The sequence below is a fragment of the Urocitellus parryii genome, chromosome 16 (genome assembly GCF_045843805.1).
Source record: "Urocitellus parryii isolate mUroPar1 chromosome 16, mUroPar1.hap1, whole genome shotgun sequence".
In the NCBI taxonomy this organism is placed as follows: Eukaryota; Metazoa; Chordata; class Mammalia; order Rodentia; family Sciuridae; genus Urocitellus; species Urocitellus parryii.
In genome coordinates, this window is record NC_135546.1 from 13096804 (window position 1) to 13120768 (window position 23965).

Consider the following 23965-nt stretch of genomic DNA (forward strand, 5'->3'; position numbering starts at 1 on the left):
TAAAGCCTGAATGTGCACAACAGAAGAGCGCAGCATGATACATGGCACAATCGGCAGGTAGCCAGTAGGGGTGTCCAGCTTGGCATTATCATGGGGAGTCTTAGGGTACAGAAAAGAAGTACTGTGAAGGGTAACAGTTCTTACATCTCTCTCTGGATTCTAGCACTGACCATGAGGAAGGCTTCATGAATTTCACAGCTTGCTTTTTATCCCCTTTCAAAGCAAACCCAATAGAGTAGTGTTGCAAAGAGCATGCTCAGATCTCCATACCCCTCCCACTGCACCTTTTTTGCTACTGTTTGGCCCTTGCCTGTTCTCTGCCCTCTGCAGGCATCTTCTGGTCTCCTCTTCTGCCTGTTCATTTGCATAGACCAAATCCAAAGTCACATCAAGAAGCCTCCCTGATCCTCTCTGTATGGATTTATTGACACCTTTCTCTGTACTTCTGAAGTCTATGTGCAAACTAATAGTGGTTCCATTTCTCGTGCCTAATATGATCTGGTATTTCATGTATATTATCTCTAAACCCATTGGGTAGGTAAAGAAACTGAGGCTCAGTTTTTCCAACACCGTGCAACCAATAAGCTACATGCAACCCAAAAGTTAGATTTGCATTCTGGTATCTCAGTCTTTGAAGCCTGTAGCTTGCAAGAGGAGAAGCCTCCTTTCCTCCTCCTCAGGGCTTCCAAGGTGACAAGTATGTTTCCCTCTTCGCTTTCCCCTAGACTGTGAGTTGCTCTAGGGCACCCCTGAAGCTTATGTTATATCTCCTGCACCTGGTACACAGTAGATGCTCAATAAATGGCAGCAGCACATGCAGGTCTACCATTTTTAGCAAGCTTCTTTGTGAGGCTGCTTGTTTAAGACCCCATTCAGGTCCAAACCTAGCAGCAGCAGCAGGCAAACGCACTTTGATCAAACCTGTGGTGTGCATTGTTCTCCTTCCAAAGGAGATTTTTATGGTAAATGCCCGGGAGATTTTTCAGTGTGTTAACAAAATACTTAAGGTTTGCTCTAAGCCATAAACATTTGGCAGCATGTATACTTAGGCCTGTAGCTCTGGTTTAATCAATTCTATTGATAAATCAGAAGTCAATGGGGAAGAGGAGGCACTGAGTGGGAAGATGTCATTCTGGTGACAAGTGGATCAAGGAGTGGGCGGGTGGGTGAGCAGCAGATGGTCACTCACGGCACAGCCTTTCCAGCCAGGCTTGGTGTTCGGGGACTGTCCCGGAGCCTGGGAATGAGTACCAGTTGCAATTTTCTTGGGAGGAGCCTCACCCTTCACACTTGCCTGCACTGTGGCCCCGTTCCCAGCTGCTCTTCCCTCTCCCTGGTAAACAGCTAGTGATGGCTTATTGATCTGGTGTCTTCTGAACCCCGTTCAGTCCTTTTGCTGGCATGCCAAGGCTTTCAGAGGTCAAGCATCTTCAGTCCAAGGTGTCTGGGAGGAAAACACTCTCTTTTCTCTCTCCTTTTCCAGATGTCCCTGGGCCAGCAGCAGGCGGCACGAAGCGTGACTTGTCTGAGATGTAAGGGGATGTGTTCAGGCTTCGAGCCACATTCATGGAGGTAACAGGTTTTGTTGGGGGGACCCTGCCTGCCTTCACTTCTTGGCTGTCCTTTCTGGTGGTTCTCTGCTGGGACGGCTTAGGGAGCACTGCTTGTTGGGGAAGGATGGCTGGGGAGGGAGGGTTCTCCTGCCTGTCCCAATTCAGGAACAAGAAAAAAGCCTTGGGGAACAAAGATCTGAAGGGGGGGGGAGCTTAGTTTCAAGGGGTGAGGCCACCGAGCCCAGCTCAGCAAGGATTGATCTGGGAAGATGGGGCCAGGGGAGACTTAGAGGGTAGGGCTGCCTGCCCTGGGGCTTGGTGGAGGGGATTAATCTCACTGACTCCACTACACCATCATTCTGGTTGGTAAGTTTGGGTCTGTGAGTGGCCCCCGCAGGAAGTAAAAGCCATTCTGCCCACAGAACTTCAAAACCAGGACCTGGTATTCACATGTGGGCAGGAGGACCCACAGGATCCAGCTGGGTTTGCAGAGTTTTTTCTTTCTTTTCACCAAAGATTCTGACAACATGGTGAGGCTGCCACATTGCAGAAGGCCCCAGTGGTATTCATTTCAGTATCTATAGGGATGGAGTTGTGCAGGGCACAGCCTGTGTGACCACCTGCAGCCCTGAGAGAGGGAGGCTAAGCTCTGTGAAAGACAGTAACAAGCAAGGAGTTTCTGTGATCAAAGCCATTGTGTCACCTTGGACACTGGGTGGAGGAATCAACATTTACAAGGTGTTTCCTCAAAGAGGCTGTTGACATGAGCTGAGTGAAATCTTCCCAGTTGAAATAACCCTGAGCGGCAGATGTTACTCTCTCCATTCAGCAGATCAGGATCCTGTGGGTGGTGGATGGGGAGACAGGAACTAAATGGCAGGATTTGAATTCAGGTCTTCGATATGGTGAACTAGGAGCTTTCCAAGCAGGAGTCCATCTGTGGACTGCATTCCTGGAGAGCCCTCTAGGTCTTCTGATGGAAAAGGTCTTCAAGGTCATCTCATCCTGGCTCACATTCCTTGAAAAATTTCCTCCTACAACTAAAACATCCTTGGAGGGACAGAGCCCTGCATTTCCATTTTGGCCATTTGGGCTCTTCCTGATCTTGAAAAAAAAAAATCAGCTTACATATCATCTCAACGCCACTGGTACCAAAGCTTCTTTCCTCAGGGTCTCGGACAAGGTTCAGTTCTTTTCAGCTCCGTGAAGAAGGCTAGGAAGTCTCTTTGTACAGTTCTTGGAATAGATGGAGAATGTTCCCCAAATTACAGCCAGCAAGTGAATTGAATCCTGCTTTCCCTCATCTCAGGGATTTGTCCTGAGCGGCCTATTACCTACCATCTAAAAACAGTCTTTTAATGCATTTCATCAGCTCTTCCAATGGTTTATGCAAGAATAGTTCTTGACTCTGTTCCTCATGGCTGGAAGAAGTCTGTTGTTTAAATCTGTGGCCTCCTTACCCTGGAAACGATTCGGACATCAAGTGAATCTGTCTTTGGAATATACAGATGGCATCTTGTGGGTCCTGAATATCAAGATGGTCTGTTGGTTGCTGCCACCGTAGTAGGCACCCGAATTCCACCCTTATTGAAGTCGTGATATTGTACAACCTTAGTTGGGAGACCTGTCAAACATTTTCATATTGTCCGTTGTTTGAAAGAGATTTCCATAGCTCAGGCTCCAGCCAGCCTGGTTTAGAAGGGAAGCCTCTTGGCTGGTCATCACAGGATGGGATTCAATCCCAGGTTGTGGATGAAGATTGCAGATTGCAAACACTACCGAGGTTCTTTGGGGATGTGTCTGTGTCTCTTACAGTCTGGGTGGCTGCAAAGAGCAAGAGTGGGGTGGGAGGAGAGTCTTCCTCATTGCTCGGTCATGTGAAGAGCATGAAGAAAAGGAGAAATAAGGTGGACACAGTCTCAAAGAATGTCGCAGATTTGTTAACATTTTCCCACTTGAAACAGTTTTGCATCCCCATTGTCTCCATTAGAGTCCTGGGATTCTACCTTAACCAAAACAGCAAAGGGCGGTTTCCTCTTCCAGTTTCATGGAGGGAAGATATGGGGAAGAGAAAAGGGTCACAGAGGACACAGAGGACTTGGTATCCAGGCTACACCCGTGTCCCTCCACCCTGGGCTTTCCTTTGCTTCCCTTTTTCCTCCTCCTCTCCCTCCCAATTCCGTTGCTTTCACTGTCACATGTAAAGCTCTAGTGCTAGCCATCACCTGCACTCTTAGAGAATTAGTCTCTGCCCAGCTCCTCCAAGGAGAGGGAAGAGTATAATATGGATCATGAATAAAATTTCCCTTCTGGGAATGGTGGCACACACCTGTAATCCCAGTGACTCAGGAGGCTGAAGCAGGAGGATCCCAAGTTCAAGGCCAGCTTCAGCAACTTATCGAGGCCCTAAACAACTTAGTGAGACCCTGTCTCAAAATAAAAAATAAAAAGGATTGGGGATGTGGCTCGATGGTAAAGTACCTCTGGCTTAAATCCTCACTACCAAAAAAACCAACCAACCAACCAAACAAACAAACAAAAAACCAACATTCCCTATTCTGTACAACAAGCAAACCCTTCTTAAGAGACCCAAAAGGAAAGACTTCTCTTGTTTGTCCTGCAGCACCCTTAGGGTCATTTCCCTTTTGAACTGCTGGAAGGAAGCCTTGAAATTGATGGTTTTAGCATTTCTCACATTGCAGCCTGCTGAATGTGAACTTGGGCTGCAAGCTTCTCAAATAGCACCAAAATGCCACCCTGCATAGTGGTGTATTAAAGACAGGGAGCAGTAGCCTTTCACAAAGAAAGATGTTTAACCTACTGTAACCCACACTTCTAGAAACTCATAACCACCTAGCACTCAGCCCTTATGTAGGTGCAACCCAGTCACACCCTGGGGAGCTGGCTGGGGCCAGCAAAACTATCCAGGTCTCATGCAACTCGGTCATAGCCCAACCCATCCTACTTTCAGTTTTTTTCCATATGCTTTTCACTTTCTTTCTTTCCTCAAGCTCCTTAAAGATTGCAGTTAAATGAAGCCTTCCCAACCCTAGCCCTATTGCCAATTTAAGCCTGATAATTCCTTGTCGTTGGGAGATCATGCTACATACTGTAGGAGGTTTTGCAGCATCTAGGGCTCCTGTCTGCTAGATGCCAATAGCACCCTTTGTTCCTCATTATGGCATGGGCTACGTGGGCTACGTGGCCCCTGAGGAACAGAACTGATCTAGGTTGGGGAACTACTGATGTGGACCATCCATGCAAGCAAGCCTCCGTCGGCCCCACAACTGGTATTTGTGATATTTGACCAAACATATTAATTTGCTGGGTATAAAAAAGGAGAGCCCCAGGGACTGGTTTGCTGTGACCCAACTGCAGCAAAGCTCCCTTATTTAGTCCTTCATTGTCCCCACAGCTGGTCTTGACATTGCTTACTTTGCTTAACAAGCTCTTAAATCGCATGCTTTTTTTTTTTTTTTTTTTTAAATCAGAACATTTGAGACACAGCACAGCACATTTATGGTGACAGGCCCATAGAAGGAGAGCACCTTTGCCCTCACACTATGCAACTCTGGATTTCTCAACTTTAACACGGTGACACAAAGCAGCCACTCTTTAATTGTCAGAAAGAAGCATCAGACTTTCAAGGCAATTTGAACTTTCCCCAAGATGTCTTTTCTTCTCCCAGACGCCTGCCAAAGTCTTCCCAGTGAACAGAGCATCAGTCTCCCAACTGGAGGGAGTCTCTCAGCTCATCTCTCCCTTAGCCTCCTTTGCACATGTTGGTTGGTGGTTTTGATACTCAAGATTGAACCCAGGGGTGCTTTACCATCAGCTTACATCCCCAGCCCTTTTTATTTTTTTTATTTTGAGACAGCGTCTTGCTGGGTTGCTAAGGGTTTCAGTAAATTCGAAGCTGAATCTAGCCTCCAACTTGAGGCTCTCCTGCCTCAGCCTCCCAAGCCACTGGGATTACAGATATTAGCCACCGCACCTGGCTGTCATGACATTTCTTAAAGAAAATTCCCAATGGAGTCTCACTTTAGTGTGTGTGCTAAAGAGTTTGAAAGTTGCTGGAGGTCTGGGGCTCATGAAGAATAGGAGACCATTTTCAAAACAAAATTTTTTTTTGTAGTTGTAGATGGATAGCATGCTTTATTTTATTTGTTTTCAATTTTTTTTAATGTGATGCTAAGGATACAACACAGTGCCTCACATGGGCTAGGCAAGCCACTGAGCTACAGTCCCAGCCTGAGAGACCAATTCTTCAGAGGAGGGGTTAATAAACTTTCTTATAAATGTTCAGAGAGTAAATATTTTAGGCTTTGGGGGTCACGTAATCACTACTGTAACTACTCAAGTCTACCATTCCAACCCCAAATCAGCCTCAGTAACATGCAAGTGAATGATCACGACTGTATTCCAATAAAATTTTATTTATACAAAGCAAGTTGTGGGCCAGGTTCAGGTCCAGGAATGCACAGACTTTAGCCTAACAGCATCTTAAATGAATGAATTAGCCTTTGCCCTGGCAACCACCAGGAGGAAAAGGGGCTACTCTTCTTACCAGCAAATTTGGACTGCAAAGCTTCACAACATTCACACCCCACATTCCCACAAACAGACTTACAGAGGGGTGTTTCCCAAATACAAATCCAAATCCCAAAGGCTTTTTTGTCTCGGGTTATAGCTTCTCTGCTGCTACCCTTTTCCAGGCACTACTGTTAAGCTTGGCGCTTGCTTTCAAAAGGGTAGATGCTGTGCCAAGGGGAGACTCTGCTTCTCTTTCCCAGAGGTTGATGTCACTTGTCCCCACTCCCCAGGAAAATATGCAAGTCGTGCAAATGCAGTCAGGAGGACCACTGCCTAAGCTCCGACCTAGAAGATGACCGGAAAATTGGCCGCCTGCTGATGGACTCCAAGTACTCCACCCTCACCGCCCGGGTGAAAGGCGGGGATGGCATCCGGATTTACAAGAGGAACCGGATGATCATGACCAACCCCATTGCCACCGGGAAAGATCCCACTTTTGATACCATCACCTATGAGTGGGCTCCCCCTGGAGTCACCCAGAAACTGGTAAGACAGCTGTTTCCAATCAAATGGCTGTTTTTTCCTGCCCTTGTAAATAGGAGCTGTGTTGAGGGTTCCTGAATTTCAAAGATGAGGGGGCAAGAGGGCAAGGCTGCCAAATGGTAGGACCAGCTTTGGTTTCAACTCTGTTCCTACACCATGTCATGTTGAAGTCAAGGCTGTCCGGGCCTCAGTTTTCCTCATCAGTGTAATAGGTAGAGGCATCCGTATGAACTCTGAAGGGCTTTCCAGCTGTAACACAGGGGCACTCATTGTCCCATTAGGGGCTCTTTACTTCTGAATGGGAAATTTTAAAATTCTCTGAGTGCTTATCTCTATCTGTGAGGTGTTCACAGCATTGTGGCCTGAGATATGCCCTCCACAAGCAAGAAGTAGTCACCATGTGGGAGCTTAGGAAATGACTCTCCAGGGGAACTCAACCCGTAGTCCCCTTCAAGAACCAGAGCACCCAAGTGGTGCTTCTCAAATGTCCACATCCACATACATCATCCGGGGAGCTCATGAAAATACATCCAGTAGGTTTGGGTCCCCTCCTGAGATTCTGCAGTCCTGACAAACTCCCAGGTGATGCTGAGGCTGCTGGTCCCCAGACCTCTCTGGGAACAGCAAGAGGCCAGATGATTTCTACAAAGGAACGAGATTCAAAAGTGTTCAATAGGCTGGGTGGGGTGGTGCACGGCTGTAATTCTAGTGGCTCAGGAAACTGAGGCAGGATTGCAAGTTCAAAGCCAGCCTCAGCAACTTAGTGACCCTGTCTCAAAATAAAAAAATAAAAAGGGCTGGGGATGTGGCTCAGTGGGTAAGTGCCCATGGGTTCAATTCTTGGTACTTAAAAAAAAAAAAAAAAAAAAAGACTCAACAATTTGAGAGATGTGAGTCTGGCATTTTCTTAAATCTTTCTGGGAGGAAAAGAGGAGGCTTTGAAGTCCTGCATGTTGTATCCCTGCCTGCTTCTTCCATGGCTCCTCCACAGTGACTTCCTCTCTCTAGTTCTAGAACTTATTTTTCTCACTTGCTTTTCCCTTTGCTTGAAAAGTCCTTTCTGTGCTCTTTGAATGGCCAAGTTCTTTCCAAGTCAATCAGGGGTCAAGCAGGCCTTTCCTAAATGCCCAATTTACAGTGGATGTGGCCCATTCTCAGGGCCTGCTTCCTTAGAAGCTTATATTATAAGCGGTAATGATCTTGTGCATCCCTCAGTGCTTCGTTTAGCCCCTATTCTCCACCCTGGAGTGAGGCAAAGTGCCTGAGGGCATGCATCCTGTCACACCAGGACATCCCCACAACTAATACAGTACAGGTGTATTAGCCAGCTTTCCATTGCTACAACAAAATACCTGAGATGATCAGCAGGGTACATGGTAGGTGTATTGTTGGAAGGTCACCCTCCAGCCAGCGATACTCCAAACCATTTCCCAAAGCCCCTTAAGATGGGTGCACAATGAAAACAGTACAGAAATTAAGAATAAATGGTGGAAAGTGTTGAAAGCATCTTGACCTCCAAGTGATCACAGGAAAACTCATCTCATGGGGCCTCATGCGGCATGAGCCACATTCTAATCACAAGCAGTGAGACCACACATCATTCTACAGTGAGCAGAAAAACCAAACACGCCTTGATCCTTCACCGGAAGGAGTTTGAAAAGCACAGTTCTGTCCCTCAGGGGAGGGTGGAGGAGTCTTCCTAGAGCGAAGAGAAGCTGAGTTGCTTTTTCTTTTTTCTTTTAATATTTTTTTAGTTGTAGATGGACACAATACCTTTATTTTGTTTATTTTTATGTGGTGCTGGGGACTGAACCCAGTGCCTCACACATGCTAGGCAAGCGCTCTACCGGTGGGCCACAACCCCAGCCCCTGCTTTTTTCTTTTTTAACTGCACTCTTTGAAAAGCATGAAGCACGATTTAAAAGAATGCTTAAGCATTCATGAGCTCACTGTTCACCCCCCTGCAAGGTGGGAATTGTCCTACATGTGAGAAAGCAAAAAAAAATAAATCATTGGCCTTTGCAAGTCTGTGGGGCTTAGGCAGGGGCTATCCCCAAACCTAGAGGGTGGCATTTGGAGCAATAGCAGAAGCAGGCCAGGCCCAGGTGGTTCGGAACATGGGCCCGCTCCCGCTCCCGGTCTAGGTGAGGTATCAAGTGGCTCTCCAACGTGTCAGTGGAAACTAAGCAAGCAGCTCATAAAAGAGCTGGCTGTAGGTGTCAGGAACTGGCTGGTGAAAACCCCGAACGCCTCGGCCCCAGTGTGATCAGGGCTAGGCGTGTTGAGGCGGTGATTAATGCCAGCTCGTAAAACCACACGGCTATAAAGAGCCCCTCTGTGTGCCGGGCCTCTGCTCTGCCGAGGCAAGGCTCATGTCTGAAACTGGCCAATTCTCCCTTCCCGCTACCTCTTCCAACTTTTTTCCCCCCCTAATTACCAAGTGATGGGGACAGATTATATTTTGGAAATGGAACAGAACCTTGCTGTCTGTCGGCCCTCCCAACCAGAAGGCAGGCCAGAGAAATCCATCAGCCTCAGAAGCTGGAAACAATAAGCCTAACTGCTCTTGTTTATTGAGGATTTACTTTGTGCCAGTTTCTATGCTGAGAGCCTTCTGCGTACCGCCTCATCTAATTTCCCGGTTCTGGTAGAAGGTACTGCCATGACCCTCATCTATGAGGTGGTAACAGAGGCTTAGGAGATAACTAGTCAAATGCTCTGCCCATGATTTAAATGACACAGCCAGCCCTTGAGCTCCAGCCTCCCTGCCTCCCAAACTCAGGTGCTTCCTCATTGGACCATGGGGAGAGCTCATAGGTGAGGGGTGAGGCAGGAAGGAACAAGTCCCTGGGTGAGCATTTTTAGGGAAGGTTTTCAAGATAAGAAAGTAATTTGAGAAGTTCTGACAAGCTCACAGGATTTGGGGAGAGGCAAGAGGGAGAAGGTGAAGGTAGCCAGCCTCTACTGAACATTTTGCAAATGTACCTCATGACCAATCACCAATCCCCCTGTGCTGAGTACGATGCTATAGACCCATTTCACAGAGGAGCAACCAGAGGCTCGTGAAGAGCCTACGTCAGGGTGGCACTGATTTCACACCTCACCCTCTGCTCCCATACCCATGGCAGACATTCGTGGCCACGGACAGCACTGTCCCCAATGAGTCCTATCTAGCCTCGGGATCCTTCTTAACACCAGAGTTCCAGGTAGCCGGAATTGACTGGGGTTGACATGTGCCATGAAACCCAGTGACCGTCATTAGCTGACAACAGGAGAATCAGGCAGAGCACCCTGACTCAGGACGGATGTGACCGACTGCCCAAACTGAAATATAGGGCCCCTTGTCACTTTCCTCTTAGCATTGTGATATGTCCCCTTACACAGAGAGATTCTGGACACCTCTCCACCCTAAATGCCCCAACCAGACTGCAGAGGACCAGATACCACACGTCCCTGGGAAAAATTTAAACTTGAAGCAATCTTTCCAACTGGTCTGAGGAAACGGCTCTTGCTAAAGACTTTGGGCCCATGAGGTCAGCTTCCTAGAGATCCGCTTACAGTGTCACAGCAGCACCAGGCAGCTACTGGGACCCAAAGCTCTGTCCCTAACATCCCCTTCCCAAGTCCATGCCAATCAATAATTGCCTGAAGGGATGTATGGAGGGAGACCCTGGGATCCTCAGCCATAATCCCGTAGCAATGTCTGCATGGGTGTGAAAGGTACTGAGGACAGGAGTCTCAGACCAGCCAGGCAGGGCCAGTGGCAGTTAGATGCGTGACCTTGACAAGGCAGAGACAACAGCCAGCCCTCAGCTGGGGGTTTGAGCTGCAGCAGGAACACTGGGCCCTGAGAAGGAAATCTCCCTTTCTTCGGGCCCCAGCCAGGAACCCATCTGCAGCTACAGACACCCAGGGCCACACGGAGCTGTGAATAGACACTGAGTGCAACGTTCAAGAAATGGTTTGGCTGTCTGGGCCACTGCTCCAGGCTTCCTAACACAGTCTATTTATAAAGCTGAGCATGGTGGGGTGTGTATCCTTAAAGGTCAGAAAAACAGACACATTCAGGAAATTGACAATCCTGGCCCAGGTGGCATAGCAGAGAAGGGCATGAGACCCAAGCTGCTGATTTCAAGAATGTCTCTGTCACATATTAGCTGTGTGGCTTTGGGAAGGTTACATACCCTTTCTGAGCTCCAGTTTCCCAAGGAGTAGCAATAGCTCTTCCTCCAAGGTTGCCCTGAGAATTAAATGGGTAAACATATGTAAAGCACTTGGGAAGTGCCTGAAACAGATTATGATCTACCACTGGATCCTTCCCTGGGCTGTGGATTTGAGTCAGCAGTGTTGCTGTTCTTTGTTGTGATGGGTCCAGAGAAAAGGCCACTAGCTTCTCACAGTGCTCAGAACCCTAATGATCAGGCAGTTTACCCTGAACTTGGCAGATAGGGAAATTAAGGCCCAGAGGATTAGAAACTTACTCAGCCTGACACAGAGAAGAGCAGAAGGACTTGACATGAATTCAGAGTTAATGACACCCTCACCCCCACCCCAGGGCTTTGTCCCCTGCCCTGGCTATCTCCTGTGTCCTGGAAAAGTAATTGGGAGTACACAGATGCTCCTGGGATTGATTAACTGGTATGCTGTGAGCCCTCAGGGCTAAGAGTGAGCAACCCTCCATCTGACTCCTACAGGGACCCAGAGCACCTGCCTCTCTGCTTCTAAGAATGTTCCTCTCTAGAATTCATTCATTAGGAAATCTGGCACGGACCAGGCTCTGGACTCACACCTGCCTCAGTCCCAGATTCTTTCCTCCTTTGTATTGGTCAGCTTTCTGTTACTGTAACAGACACTTGAGATAATTAATTTATACAGGCAAAAAGGTTGTTTGGGCTCATGATTTTGGAGGTTCTAGTCCATGATCGCTTTGGGCAGGACATCATGGTAGAACTTGGCAGAGCAAAACCACTCAACTCACCTGGGCCAGGAGGCCCAAGAGAGTAAGGAGGAGGCAAGCCTTCTACAATCCGCTTCAAGGACATGCCCCCAATAACCTAAACCCCTCCCACTAGGCCCCGCCTCTTAAAGGTTCCACCACCTCCCAAGAGCTCCATGCTGGGACACTGAAGACCCAAACTATACCATCCTTGTGCTCTAAAATCAGGCAACATCGGGGACTGTTCTTGACGGACTTTAGTTGAATTTTCATGTTGATTCCCCCAGTTCCAAAATGAGTCCAGCCCCAGGTGATGAGATATGGGCAGGCAGGATCACAGAGGAGCAATGTGGCTGCTCTCACCTGTGTGACAGGAATCAGGCCACCTGGTGGTGAGGGTTAGACTCAAGGCCAGGTGCAGAAATGGGAAAGCACCATCCAGGATAAATATTCTGCCTCCTGGTTTCCCACACTGTGACCTCAGACCTTCATCTTCCCTGCAGCATCTCATCCCTGGGATTCATCAAGGGAAAGATTTAAAATACACACACACACTCACACACAACCCAAAGCTAAATCAGACAGTTGTCTGTGAACACATTAATATATTTATTATTCCAATAAATACCAGTCATTTCAATATGCAAATGTTATTGAGTTGAGACGTTGTGGATTCTGCTCTGAGAAGGTGTCTTTGCATATTTTAAAATTAATAAACCGTGAAATACCTTATGCCCATAATGATCTAATTACACTTTTCTAAGAAAAGCAATTTTAAACTGGATTGCCTTTTATTCCCTTTAATTAGGAGCATTGCCCTTGAGGTAAATGAAGTAAAAAAATATCCTTCTTTGAAAGAAACAAGATCCATACTGCAGAGCCAGCAAATCGAAATGAACCCCTACTTAGATTGTACTAGTCTCATTAAGAACATGAATCTGTGGCTACAGCCCGGGACAGAATGAGAGCTCATTTAGAACCTTGTTGGCTGTTAATAAAATTCACACTTCTTCCTAGGGAATCTCCATTTTGAAATAAGACGTTTTCCAACATGCAAATTCCCGAACCCCACAGCTTTCCTACTGAACTGAGGCCTTGGCTGGGGAATCTGCATTTAATTTTTCACATGGTTCCCAAACACTGTGTCTCTTGAGAAAAACCAATTTGAAGGGTGTCCCTGGTACCTCTGACTGCAGTGACAGACTTTAAAAAGATAGAAAAGACACAGAGAGGAAGGCAAAGGAAGGGGAAAACCAATAATGCACCCAGTGTAGATGCTCTATTACCGAACCCCTCAACCACCCTAGGTTTTATGATCCTTGTTTTTACAATTGAGGAACCTGTGCACAGGCAGGGTGTGAGGTGGCTGTAGTCACACAGCAGGCATGCCTAGAACTGGGATTTTGGTTCAGGACAGGCCATCTTTAGAACCTTCCCTCTTGCTACTAAAGTAGAAAGGACACTGCCTGCCTTTGGGAGTGGACGGTCCCTTTAGAGGGGGGAACTTGAACATAAAAGGAATGGTTAAGGAAGAGGGAGTGGCCAAAGCATATGGTACTGAGCGTAAGAAGGGGCAAGAGGAAAGAAGGATTTTCCTTTCTCCCTGAAGGGCACCTCTAGGAGCAGAGGCAGAAATTAAGAACATCAATCGTGGGATGAGTGACAAGACAGTCCTGGGTGGGTATGGATTATATGAGATTGGTTATTAACGCACGACTGTAATTATTATACTGGAAGAGTTTTCTCTGTTGACTACTGTCCATCCAGTGATACCAGAAAAGAGGCTTTAAAGCAGCAACTTGAAGACAGGAACAAAAGTTGTGATCATAATTGTTACCATTGCTTGCAAGTCAGAGAACAAAGCAAAATGGTCTTTATTGACCGTTCTGATGAGAATATAAAGGAGTAGACGTAGATTCCTTTCTCTTCCCAGGGCCATCCCAAAATGAAAGCTACAGCTCCAATTTGGGAAGAATAAATAATAAAATGCTACTAGTTACTATTAGCAGTGGAGAAGTGGCTAGATAGTGAGCAGACGGAGCATAAATTAACAGAGGCAAAGAAGGTTTTCTTTCTCACCTGACCACACCCTCACCAAGAGCAAGATCTAGAACGTTTTCTACACACGAGACAGCTCCTGAGACTGGTAACTCAATGGTGGAGTGATTGCCTATCTTGTGTGAGGTCCTGGGTTCCATCCCTACCACCACAAAATAAATAAATGAACTATTCTCTCTCCCATAGTGTGAACATGGTCTATTGTAATCATCAGAAAACCGAAACCTACTGACAGAGGACTTCCATCCTTCCTTCCTTCCTCCCCCCTTTCCTCCTTCCTTCTTTTCTTTGTGGGTACCAGGGATTGAACCTAGGGGTGCTTAACCACTGAGCCACATCCCCAGCCCTTTTTATTTATTTTTTATTTTGAGACTGGGTCTCACTAAGTTGTTTAGGCTTCAAGTTACTGAGGCTGGCAATCCTCATGCTTTCAGCCTCCCAAGTCCCCAGGGTTGGGGGCATGCGTCACCACACCCAGGTATAAATGCTAACTCTCAGTCCAGCGTGCATTTAGTAAAGGCAGGCATCCCGAAGTTACAGCTTGGTGAACTCTGAGACAGACTTCCACAGTTCCATGTCACCAGCAGTCAGATACACAATATTTCTTAGACACACCAAGTTAGAAGATGCACGTTTCTTGTACGATTCCTTCATCTGATTCCTAACTGTTGATGACAGACAGGTAGGTATTGCTTTTGTCATTTGAAAAAAAAAAAAGCTACATTAAATTAAAAGATAAAGACTGTGCATGCTTAGTCACCAAGAACACTGAAAGACACTGCGTTTGGCACTTTAGGTGGCTTCTGACATAGCTTCTCTGACTGCTGGAGCCCCATCCACGTGACACTGTCTCTTCCTCCCCCTCCCCCAGGGCCTACAGTACATGGAACTCATCCCCAAGGAGAAGCAGCCGGTGACAGGCACCGAGGGTGCCTACTACCGCCGCCGCCAGCTCATGCACCAGCTCCCCATCTACGACCAGGACCCCTCTCGCTGCCGCGGACTCTTGGAGAATGAGCTGAAAGTGATGGAAGAATTTGTCAAGCAGTATAAGAGCGAGGCCCTGGGTGTGGGAGAAGTGGCCCTCCCGGGCCAGGGCGGCTTGCCCAAGGAGGAGGGGAAGCAACAGGAGAAGCCAGAGGGCACAGAGGCCGCGCCCACCACCAACGGCAGCCTGGGCGACCCGTCCAAGGAGGTGGAATACGTGAGTGTCCCCTTGCCTCTGGCCTGGCTGAAGTGACCAAGGCGCAGGGCTGCAGGGCCAGGGTCCCCTCGTGCCACACTGTTCATGCAACCATTTGTACCTTCATTCATTTAGCAGGTAGTTGGTGCTCATCTACTCTGTCCCAGGTGCTGTCCCACGGGAAATAATACAAGGTCACAGTCCACGGGAAGGTGACTGCTATAGCTTAAAGAAAGGGCATCTAACCGAGTTTGGGGATGAGAGTAAACTTCAAGACGTTGATGAGGCACAAGCTGGTGTTGAAGAATAACTAGCAGCCAGCCGGGCTCCGTGGCACATACCTATCATCCTAGCGGCTCAGGAGGCCGAGGCAGGAGGGTCGTGAGTTCAAAGCCAGTCTCAGCAATTTAGCGAGGACCTAAGCAACTCAGCGAGCCCCTGTCTCTAAATAATATACAAAAAAGGACTGAGAATGTGGCTGGCTCCATGGTAAAGCACCCTGGGTTCAATTCCTGGTACAAAAAAAAAAAAAGAGAGAGAGAGAGAATAACTTGGAGAAGGCTTGGAGCCACCCAAGTCTTGAGGTTTTGAGGGGACAGTGTGTGCCCCCTTAAGGAGGTTAACGTGAAAAAAAAATTCATCAGTTCAAGAGATGAGTCAGAGGATTAAAAGCAGTCTCCTGTTCTCATGTGACACAGCATGGCGTGCAAGGGGAACAGGGGACGTGAGGCTGGGGAGGTCAGTAAGTAGGAACTTCCTGGAGAGTCATGCTGTCCATTTATCTGTCAATCAAATTCTGGTTCACTTGTGTTATCTGCCAGGCCCCAGGGAGTCAGACAGACGAACAGAGGACACTGTCCCCATGTTGGAGAAACCCATGGATCATAAGGGTCACAGGCAGATTTTCAGTCAGAGTGTGCACATGAGCCCAGTTCTGTTTTAGAAAGTGTTCTCTAAGAGCAAGGAGCAGAAGTGCTACTGGGAAGTGAGGCACTGGGGGATGTTTGGAGAACCCAGTGTTCAGGAGATGAAAACCTCATAGATGTGTCTGTATTTTATGGGGCATGGGGTGCTGGGGATTGAACTCAGAGGCACTCGGCCACGGAGCCCCATCCCCAGCCCTTTTTTATATTTTATTGAGAGACAGGGTCTCACTGAGTGGCTTAGTGCCTCACTCTTGCTGAGGCTGGCTTTGAACTTGCAGGCCCCCTGCCTCAGCCTCCCAAACCCTGGGACTACAGGCATGCACCACAAATGCGTCCAGCCTGATTTGCCTGAAACTGAGGCAAAAGGACAAGCTGAGACCGCATGGGGCTAACGGACATTCACTTCATGTCCAGCCCCTAGTGCCCCTCACATCTTTTTAGTTCTTTCCACCCATCAGCCTTGGGGCCTCATCCTTCCCTATTTGAGATAAAAGTTCCAACTCACAGGGTCCTCATCACCTTTTTCCCTGGGAACAGGCTGAGAGCCGTGATCCAACCACCCAGGGAAATGTCCACCCAGATGATGCCATTGCTGGAACCAGAGAGAGCAGGACACTGTCTCCCCCGAGTGCCCTCCATCTCCAGCCTCCATGTCATTAGCAGGATCTAGGATTGCCATCCAAGAACTGTGGCCTCAGAATGCTGTAGCCAAGGATTCTAAGATGAAAGAACAAAATTTGTCTCTTCCACTACAGATTTGGCCATGATATTTAAAGACCCATTTCTCAAGAGAAACACAGGTCCTAAGCCCTTAAAAAAAAAAAAATTAGCTCCAGTTACCACATTTTGTAAACTGGTCTTTCCTCATCCCACCCCAGTTCTGCCCTCTGTCCACCCTTGGAATAGCTGTCTGTTTGTAAGGCATAATTCCAGAGAATTCCATGTTGGAAGGAAACTTTTTTGAGGCTGTCATGACTCTTCCAAGTTGCCATTCCCAGGAGAGAAAGGCTGATCTGAGAGCAGATCTTACTATCGCATGAGCTCCCCTCATTTGTTCAGCGTAGAACTGGGGCAAAGGTGGCCTGGGATTCCGGGTCCTTGCCTACAGCTAACTTTAGAAAATACTTGTGATACTTCAGAATTGCTTAAATAACACTGCTAGACAATGAATGTCAGATCCACAGTTAGAAAAATAAGCAGGGAATTGCCAGGTGCAGTGGTTCATGCTTATTATTCCAGTGACTCAGGAGGCTGAGGCAGGAGGATCACAAGTTGGAGGCCAGCCTCAGCAACTTAGGGAGACTCTGTCTCAAAATGAAAAAGAAAAAGGGCTGGGGATGTGGTTCAATGGTAAAGTGCTCCTGGGTTCAAACCCTAGAACCAAAAAGAGAAAAAGCAGGGAATCCAAAGGAAGCAGTTATTAGTTGGCCTGGGCTAGGCTGGGCTGGGCTGGCTATAAAAGATAGACTTCTCCTTTCTTGTCCTAACCACAATGTGAACTCAACACCCAATTATGTGATTAGGGGGCTGATGTCTGTCACCCGCTCAAGATACTGAGGTCTTGTTCATCTCTGTATCTGCAGTAGGTGTCATAGATATAGATAGTAGATACTCAGAAAAACATGTGCTCCACAGATGAATAAAATCAGTGTTTGAATTCAATTGAGTCCTGACAGATGGCCACAATTTGCATGGCCATTTTGCCTAAAAGGTGGTATGATTCCAGTTCCACATTGATTGAGCATCTGGTCCATGCCAAATCCCAGGCTCACAAGTCCAGAGTCCATCTTTAATTCTCACAGTTGCCTGCTAGGGTGAATTTCACCAGAATCATCAGAGAGGGCAGGAATCTGAGGATCAGAGACAATGAGATCCTTTTCCAAATCCCCACTATTTCCAGCATCTGCATGATGTTGAATTTTAGCACCTTACTTGTTATTAGCTGCAGAAAAAAAAAAAAAAGAATAGGAAGAAGACGACTGTGTGTGTTTTTTTTAATTATTTTTTTAGTTGTAGGTGGACACAATACCTTTATCTTACTTCTTTATTATTTTTGTGGTGCTGAGGATCAAACCCAGTGCCCCACACATGCTAGATGAGCACTCCATCACTGAGCCACAACCCCTGCCCTGAAGAACAGAGGAAAGAAGCCTGATCCCAGTTCCTCCGGTGCAGGGCAATGAGTTTTGCCATAAGTGGTCAGGGTATTCACCTTGAGGGTGAGAGTATGCAGAGGAAATTGGAAGACAATCTGACATCCCCAAACCAGAGATTTATGGGGCAGGGGCAGGAGGAAATATGAAGGGCAAAAAGAAGCCATATGAAACATACTGGAACTAGACTGGTGGCACCTGACCATCCTGGCCCCAGGGGTGATTATGTTGGCAGCTATAGCTTAGCAGGCAGTGTTCTCTGCTCAAGGACTGGACTTGACACTAGTATCCAATACCGAGCCCACAACCCCCCCCCTGCTGTGAAGAGCTTGCGCTCCTCCCCCACCCACCCCCAGGTTGCTTGGCCTCAGAAGTGAGACCGGACTCCAAGGCCAAATTCATTCCCATTTCCCAGACCTTATTCCTAGGAGGGCAAACAGATGTCATGCCACAAGAGGGTCTCACAGCCACGGAAGTTGGAGAGGCAGTCAACTACCTGGGCTTCTTTATACCAGGACTTTAGTGGGCTGATGCAGTGGTACTTAAACCTAAGTCTTCCAGAAGACTGGGTGCCAGCCCCAGAGTCCACATCTTAGTAGGCCCGTGGGGCACGGCCTGAGAATCTGCATCTCTACCGGGTCCCCAGTTGAAATGGATGCTGGTCTGGGGGCCACACTTTGAGATGCCCTGCGAAAAAGTGTTCAAAATTCCCTCGTGTGCAAGTTCAGCAAAGATGATACTAATTCGGTAAAGGGTAAGGATCCAAGAGGTGGTAACCTGGGAGGTTTCTAAATTCACGTGGCCTCCTGGCTTTACGTTCATTTTGGTGAATCACTGCAAGGGAGCCCCCCGCTTGGAGAATGTGTCCTGGTTCTTTGCCTGGTCCTTGGTTATAGAAACACAGGAATGAAACCTGGCACCGCCCCAACCACTCCTGTCCTTGAAGACACTACATCTGAGCCATCTGAGGCTCAGGAGCTGCCTCTGTCTACCATGCATGCAGCCATGCGCTCAAATGGCCCTGTGTACTGACCTGTCAGCCCTGGCCCACAGTGGTGTCCTTCCTCCGACATCTCAGGGGGACGCAGGTATGGTGGAATTGGGCTGCTGCAGCCTCCTTGCCCCTGACCCATCACCAAATATTTCCCAGTGGAAAATTTTATCCAGGGCAGGAGAGTTTGACTGCCACAGCCTTTCCTAAATGGGCTGGTATTTTGAGGGAACTGGGTAACAGTGGGCCAGCCAGGTGGCAGGATATAATGCTCCCTGACCCCTGCTCATCCAAATGGCTGGAGCTGCCCCACTTAAGTTGTTTTTGAGCAAAAAATACTGTCACCCACACCCTCGGCTTGCAAACAGCCGCCTGCAGGGAGGTGCTACGGACACATCAGGAAGACCTACAATTAGCCATGGTACGTCCATCTTCCTGAGCAGTAAATCCAAGAGTCGTGGCAGGCTACGACTGACTCTGAGCAGTTTCTCAAAGTGTTATGATCACACCACTGAGGTCAGCAGAGGCAGGACACCACGGGAAATGCCTGCAGCCACTGAGGGCCAGAGTCCTCCCTCCCCATGAGGAAATAGAGCAGAAAAACCCCAGTCACAGATAGGAACTCACCCACTGTCACCCCCAAAGGAGAAACACAACCTTCTACATGCAAGACTATGAAGCCTCCCTCTCTTTCTCTCTCATGCCCCACTGTGTCCTACTCAGGGGCCCTGGGTGGCATCTCCATCTCTTTGTCTTTGTGGCAACCATGAGAGGGGTTGTCATACCCATTTCACAGGCAGGGAACCTGCAGCTCAGCCAGGTTAGCCACTTGCAGATGAGCCACAGGCTCCAATTCAGGCTCCAATTCCAACCTTTCTGCTTCGCCAGGGATTTGAAGGTCCAGCAGCCCTGGGGAAGCCTGGCAGGGCCTCCAACCACACAAGGGCAGGCGTGTGTCTGAGAGCGTTTATGTTCTGGGGTCACAGCAGCATTTGGTGTCCTTCACAGTCCAGCCAACTGAGGAATCTGAGAGCCTTTTATCTGCTTGCCAAGAACAGCAGGGCTTCCTGCCCCACCCAGTTCTGGCCCCCACGTGATGTCCTGGGACCTGGGAGCATCAGAGGGTGCAGGGCCACAGAACTGCTGGCTGCCCCTGCTCTTTGCCCCTTCTCACCCCAGTCTGGTCCAGAGGTCCTCACCCTCTCCCAAGCCCTCCGCTCTCCCCTTCCTCCCAATGAGTGAGGTTGACAGGCACCTGCACAGTGTGGGTGACAATCTGAATACTCTTGTAACGGCTCCTCCGAGTTATTTCCCTGCATTCAGAGAGCTTTGTGGATGTTTTTTTTTTTCTTGGAAATGAAATATACAGATTTCCTGGGCATGGTCGTTTTGCCCAGGAATTTCCGCCCTTCCGCACACCCCAAACTTGTAACTGAAGAAAGGGGACAGAAAGCCAGAACATAGCATTGAATGTAATCTCCATTCTGCAGTGTTTCTCCTTCCTGCCAGGGGCCTGTCCCCACCTTGCCCCTTGCTACATCATCTCAGGCCAAGGGATTGTCCCAAAGAGAGACTGAGGAGAGTAAACTGAGAGAAGCAAAGGTATTCGCAGGGCTCCAAGCTCCCTGCTGGGCCATGGAGAACAGGCCTGGATCCTGTTTCTCCATCTCCCACAAAAAATGCAAAGGGAGGGGGGGCAGGAACAGGAGGCCCTGGCCCCCACCCCTCCTGCCACAGGGCTGATTCTCAGATGGAAACTTACAGCAGCTGGCAGCTCAGCCCAACTCCAGCCCCAACAGAGGGACATATTTGTGGGCAAGGGACTTCCAAGTCTTTGTCCGAGCAGATGTTTGGCTTGTGGGCTCTGCGGGTTGAATGACGGGCGTTCCTGCCAGCCCCACTGGGGAATCTGAAATCACCCCACCCACTTTGTGAGCCACTTCTTTCTGAGCGGGAGGGCAGGGGGATGAGAGGTGCAGAGACAAACCTGGTGGGCACTCAGCCAGAGGGATCCCTGGTACCCTCTCTTCTCCCACCCACAACCCAGGTACCCATGGACCTGGGAGCCATCTGCAAAATCACCATGGTTACCAAGTTCTCAGCATCGCCCTCCCTTTCTTTCTTTCTAGTGGAGGTATTTTAATGACATTCAAAGGAGGTCTTTTTTCCAAAGAAAATTTCCTTTATCCCATTTTTTTATGCTCTAAATACTTTTCCATATTTCCAGGTGGCTTCCAGAAGCATCTTTTTTTTCTCCTTTCTTTTTCTGAGTAGCTACATAATATTCCATTGACTAAAACAGGGATTGCAGACTTAGCACTAAAGCTGCTGCAGGTGGTATCTAGACAGATGACTGTCGCTATGTTCCAATAAAGTTTTATTTATAAAAACAGGCAAGGAGATGGATTTGGTCCATGGAGGTGATCATGAAGGTGATAATGCTGCTGCTGCTGCTGATGGTGGTGGTGGTGGTGATGGTGATCATGATGATAGGGTAGTCTTGGTGATAGTGATGATGGTCTTGATGGTGGTGATGATGATGGTGAGAATAACAGTGATGGTGATGATGATAATGATAGTGATGAAGTGGTGATGGTGGTTATGATGGTGATGTTGGTGCTGATTATGATGTCATCACCTGCCATTCTTTACTACCTGGGTTGTGCCAGGCACTGTGTTCCAGAGACTTCCCATTTCATTTTATTTAATCCCAAGCATTGTCCTACAAAGTATATTATCTCCTTTTTTTTTTTTTACAGATAAGGAAATTGAGACATTTCTTGGTAAAATTAACAGTGTTTACACACTTCAGGTTCCCATCCATTAGAGGATACAATCCATCAATTCAGCGTGTTACAACCAGAATCTTTTCTTTTTAAATAGTTAAAGTAGAAAGAGTAGGTCGGGGTAGTAAAGATTTTTTTTTCTAGAAACATTGATTTCAGGACTATGTATATGATCAGATTAGGATATAAAGTGTATTTTCTACTGTGGATCACAGACAAGAGCAAAAATTTTGAAAAGCATAAAATTCTCTCATCACCTTGCTGTTGATCACTTAAGCCAGAATTAGAACCCAGACCTGCCTCACCCCAAACTTCACCCAGACCCTAAATGACAGCAGCTCCCATCTCCAGAGCACCCAGGAGGCTCCAATAGAGCAGGACACATCAAGACTTTCCTACTGAACCGCTGACCAAACAGCATCCTGCTGGCTGGTCCTGGAGCCCGTGCCGGCCAAAGCTGGATCAGAGAACCACATTCCAAAGCCTGTGGCCCTACCCACAGAATGGGGAGCCTGTTTCTTTTGCACCATGAGAAACCTCAGAAAGGCTGTGGTGTGGGGACACAAAACATAAGGGAGCTAAGGTTGCAGAAATGATTTAGGCCAGAAAAGGAAAAAAAAAAAAAAAAAAAGCCCTTCTGGGATACAAAAAGCCACAAAGCAAAAATGGTGCCTGATCACCATAAGAGGAATTGGGGAGATGCTGTTTATAAATAAATTGTGAGTATTTGTGTTGGAAAGAACCCAGCGCCTGGATTCAGGGCCCTTGTGTTAATATTTACTGTATTGTGATGGTGAGATTTTCACAAGGCGCTCTGGGTTTAGACTGGGTAGGCTTTTGGATAAGAACCTTCCAGAAGAAAACAGCATGACTGAGACAGGATTTCTGGCAAGCCCGAGGGAGAGATTATTACTGGGGTCGGAGGCCTCTCCTTATCTGCAGATCGCTCTCTGAAGGCCAGCACGGCTGGGTCCTTAGGGATGGTTCTTCAGCCGTGTATGCTTTGGCCACTTTCCTGAATCTGCTGAGGCCTGAATCACATGGTATCTTGGCTGCTTCATTTCGGAAGCTGGGATAATTCTGCGTGTCGACATTTAACGCCCCTGTTACCTGATGCTGCCTAGGGTTCTATCCCAAGGCGAGTAGCTTAAATCAACAGTGTTGATTTTGCTCACAAATTGTCCCCTTGGGCAGGGCTTATCGAGGGATGCCAGTGTGTGTTTTTCTCATCATGGAGGTGTTTGGCCTGGACACAGCCGGGCTGGGTGGGCAGAGCATCCTCGCCTCTCTCCCTCTATCTCTGCAAGGTGGTTTCACGTGATTTCCCAAGCAGGGGAGCCACAGAGCACCGGGACCTCCTTTCCTGTCTGCTCAGGGCTCCCCCAGGGTGAGTGCTCAGAGGGCCCAGAGAACAGCTACCCACACGGCCCCTGATTTACAGTGGCTCCACTTAAAATTGTTTTGAGTTTGCAGTCCTGCAAAAATGACACGCATTCAAGGAAGAACTGAACTTCAAATTCCAATCATCTACGGGGACAGGAATAGAAACTGCTCTTTTTCGTGATTTCAGGCAATAACTGAGACCCACGGCCCCCGTCAGCTACTCGATTATGACATTAGTCAGTCGATGCACTCTAGCACTCCCGGGGACGGTGCTGGTCATCTAGGATGCTCGTAGGTCAGGAATCGTCAAGGCATTTTCAACTGACAAAATTTTCGCCTTTCAATGGATTTATCAGGACATAAGCCCATTGTAAGTCTAGGAGCAACTTCTTTGCCTTGTGACCATCTGGGACACCATGAAGCATTATTTCCTCCACTTTCTGTTCCATTCAGTTTAGTCACCAAGCTGGGACTATTTTCAGGGAGAGGGAATTCAACTCCAGGTTGGTCGGAAACGTACCCACGGATTTGCCAACAGGACTTGGAAACATGGGAAATGCAGGAACCCCACAACCCCACGGGGGCTCAGCTTTGGAGGCCACAGATCAAATCCACATCTCATCTTGCTGACAGCCACTGTCTACAAATCTCCAAGGCCCCACGCATGGAACAGTCAACACCTTTCACCTCAACAATTTCAACTAGGAATCTTCTTTCATTTGAATAGGAACAGGACAGAAAAATGTCATTGGCACTGAGGTCCGCAGAGGCCAATGTTCTATTTATGAAAGGTTTCCTCCACATTTTCTCTCTCTAGGAGAAAAATACTCTGCAAACAAGGTTCTATGGAAAGTGGTGAAAATATCCCTCATGGCCAAAGTCTGGTTTAAGATAGTTGGGAGCCAAGAACCAGCCAATAT

At 47.9% G+C, this 23965-nt stretch overlaps 1 protein-coding gene across 1 annotated transcript in view; it reads left to right on the forward strand.

Moving 5' to 3' along the window:
* Positions 1-23965, forward strand: part of Lmcd1 (LIM and cysteine rich domains 1) — a 59740-nt gene that overhangs the window by 26620 nt on the left and 9155 nt on the right. The window contains exons 2-4 of the mRNA XM_026383014.2: positions 1484-1572; positions 6377-6632; positions 14495-14827. Of these exons, the coding sequence (XP_026238799.1) occupies positions 1484-1572; positions 6377-6632; positions 14495-14827 (678 nt within the window). The remainder of the gene's footprint in view (positions 1-1483; positions 1573-6376; positions 6633-14494; positions 14828-23965) is intronic.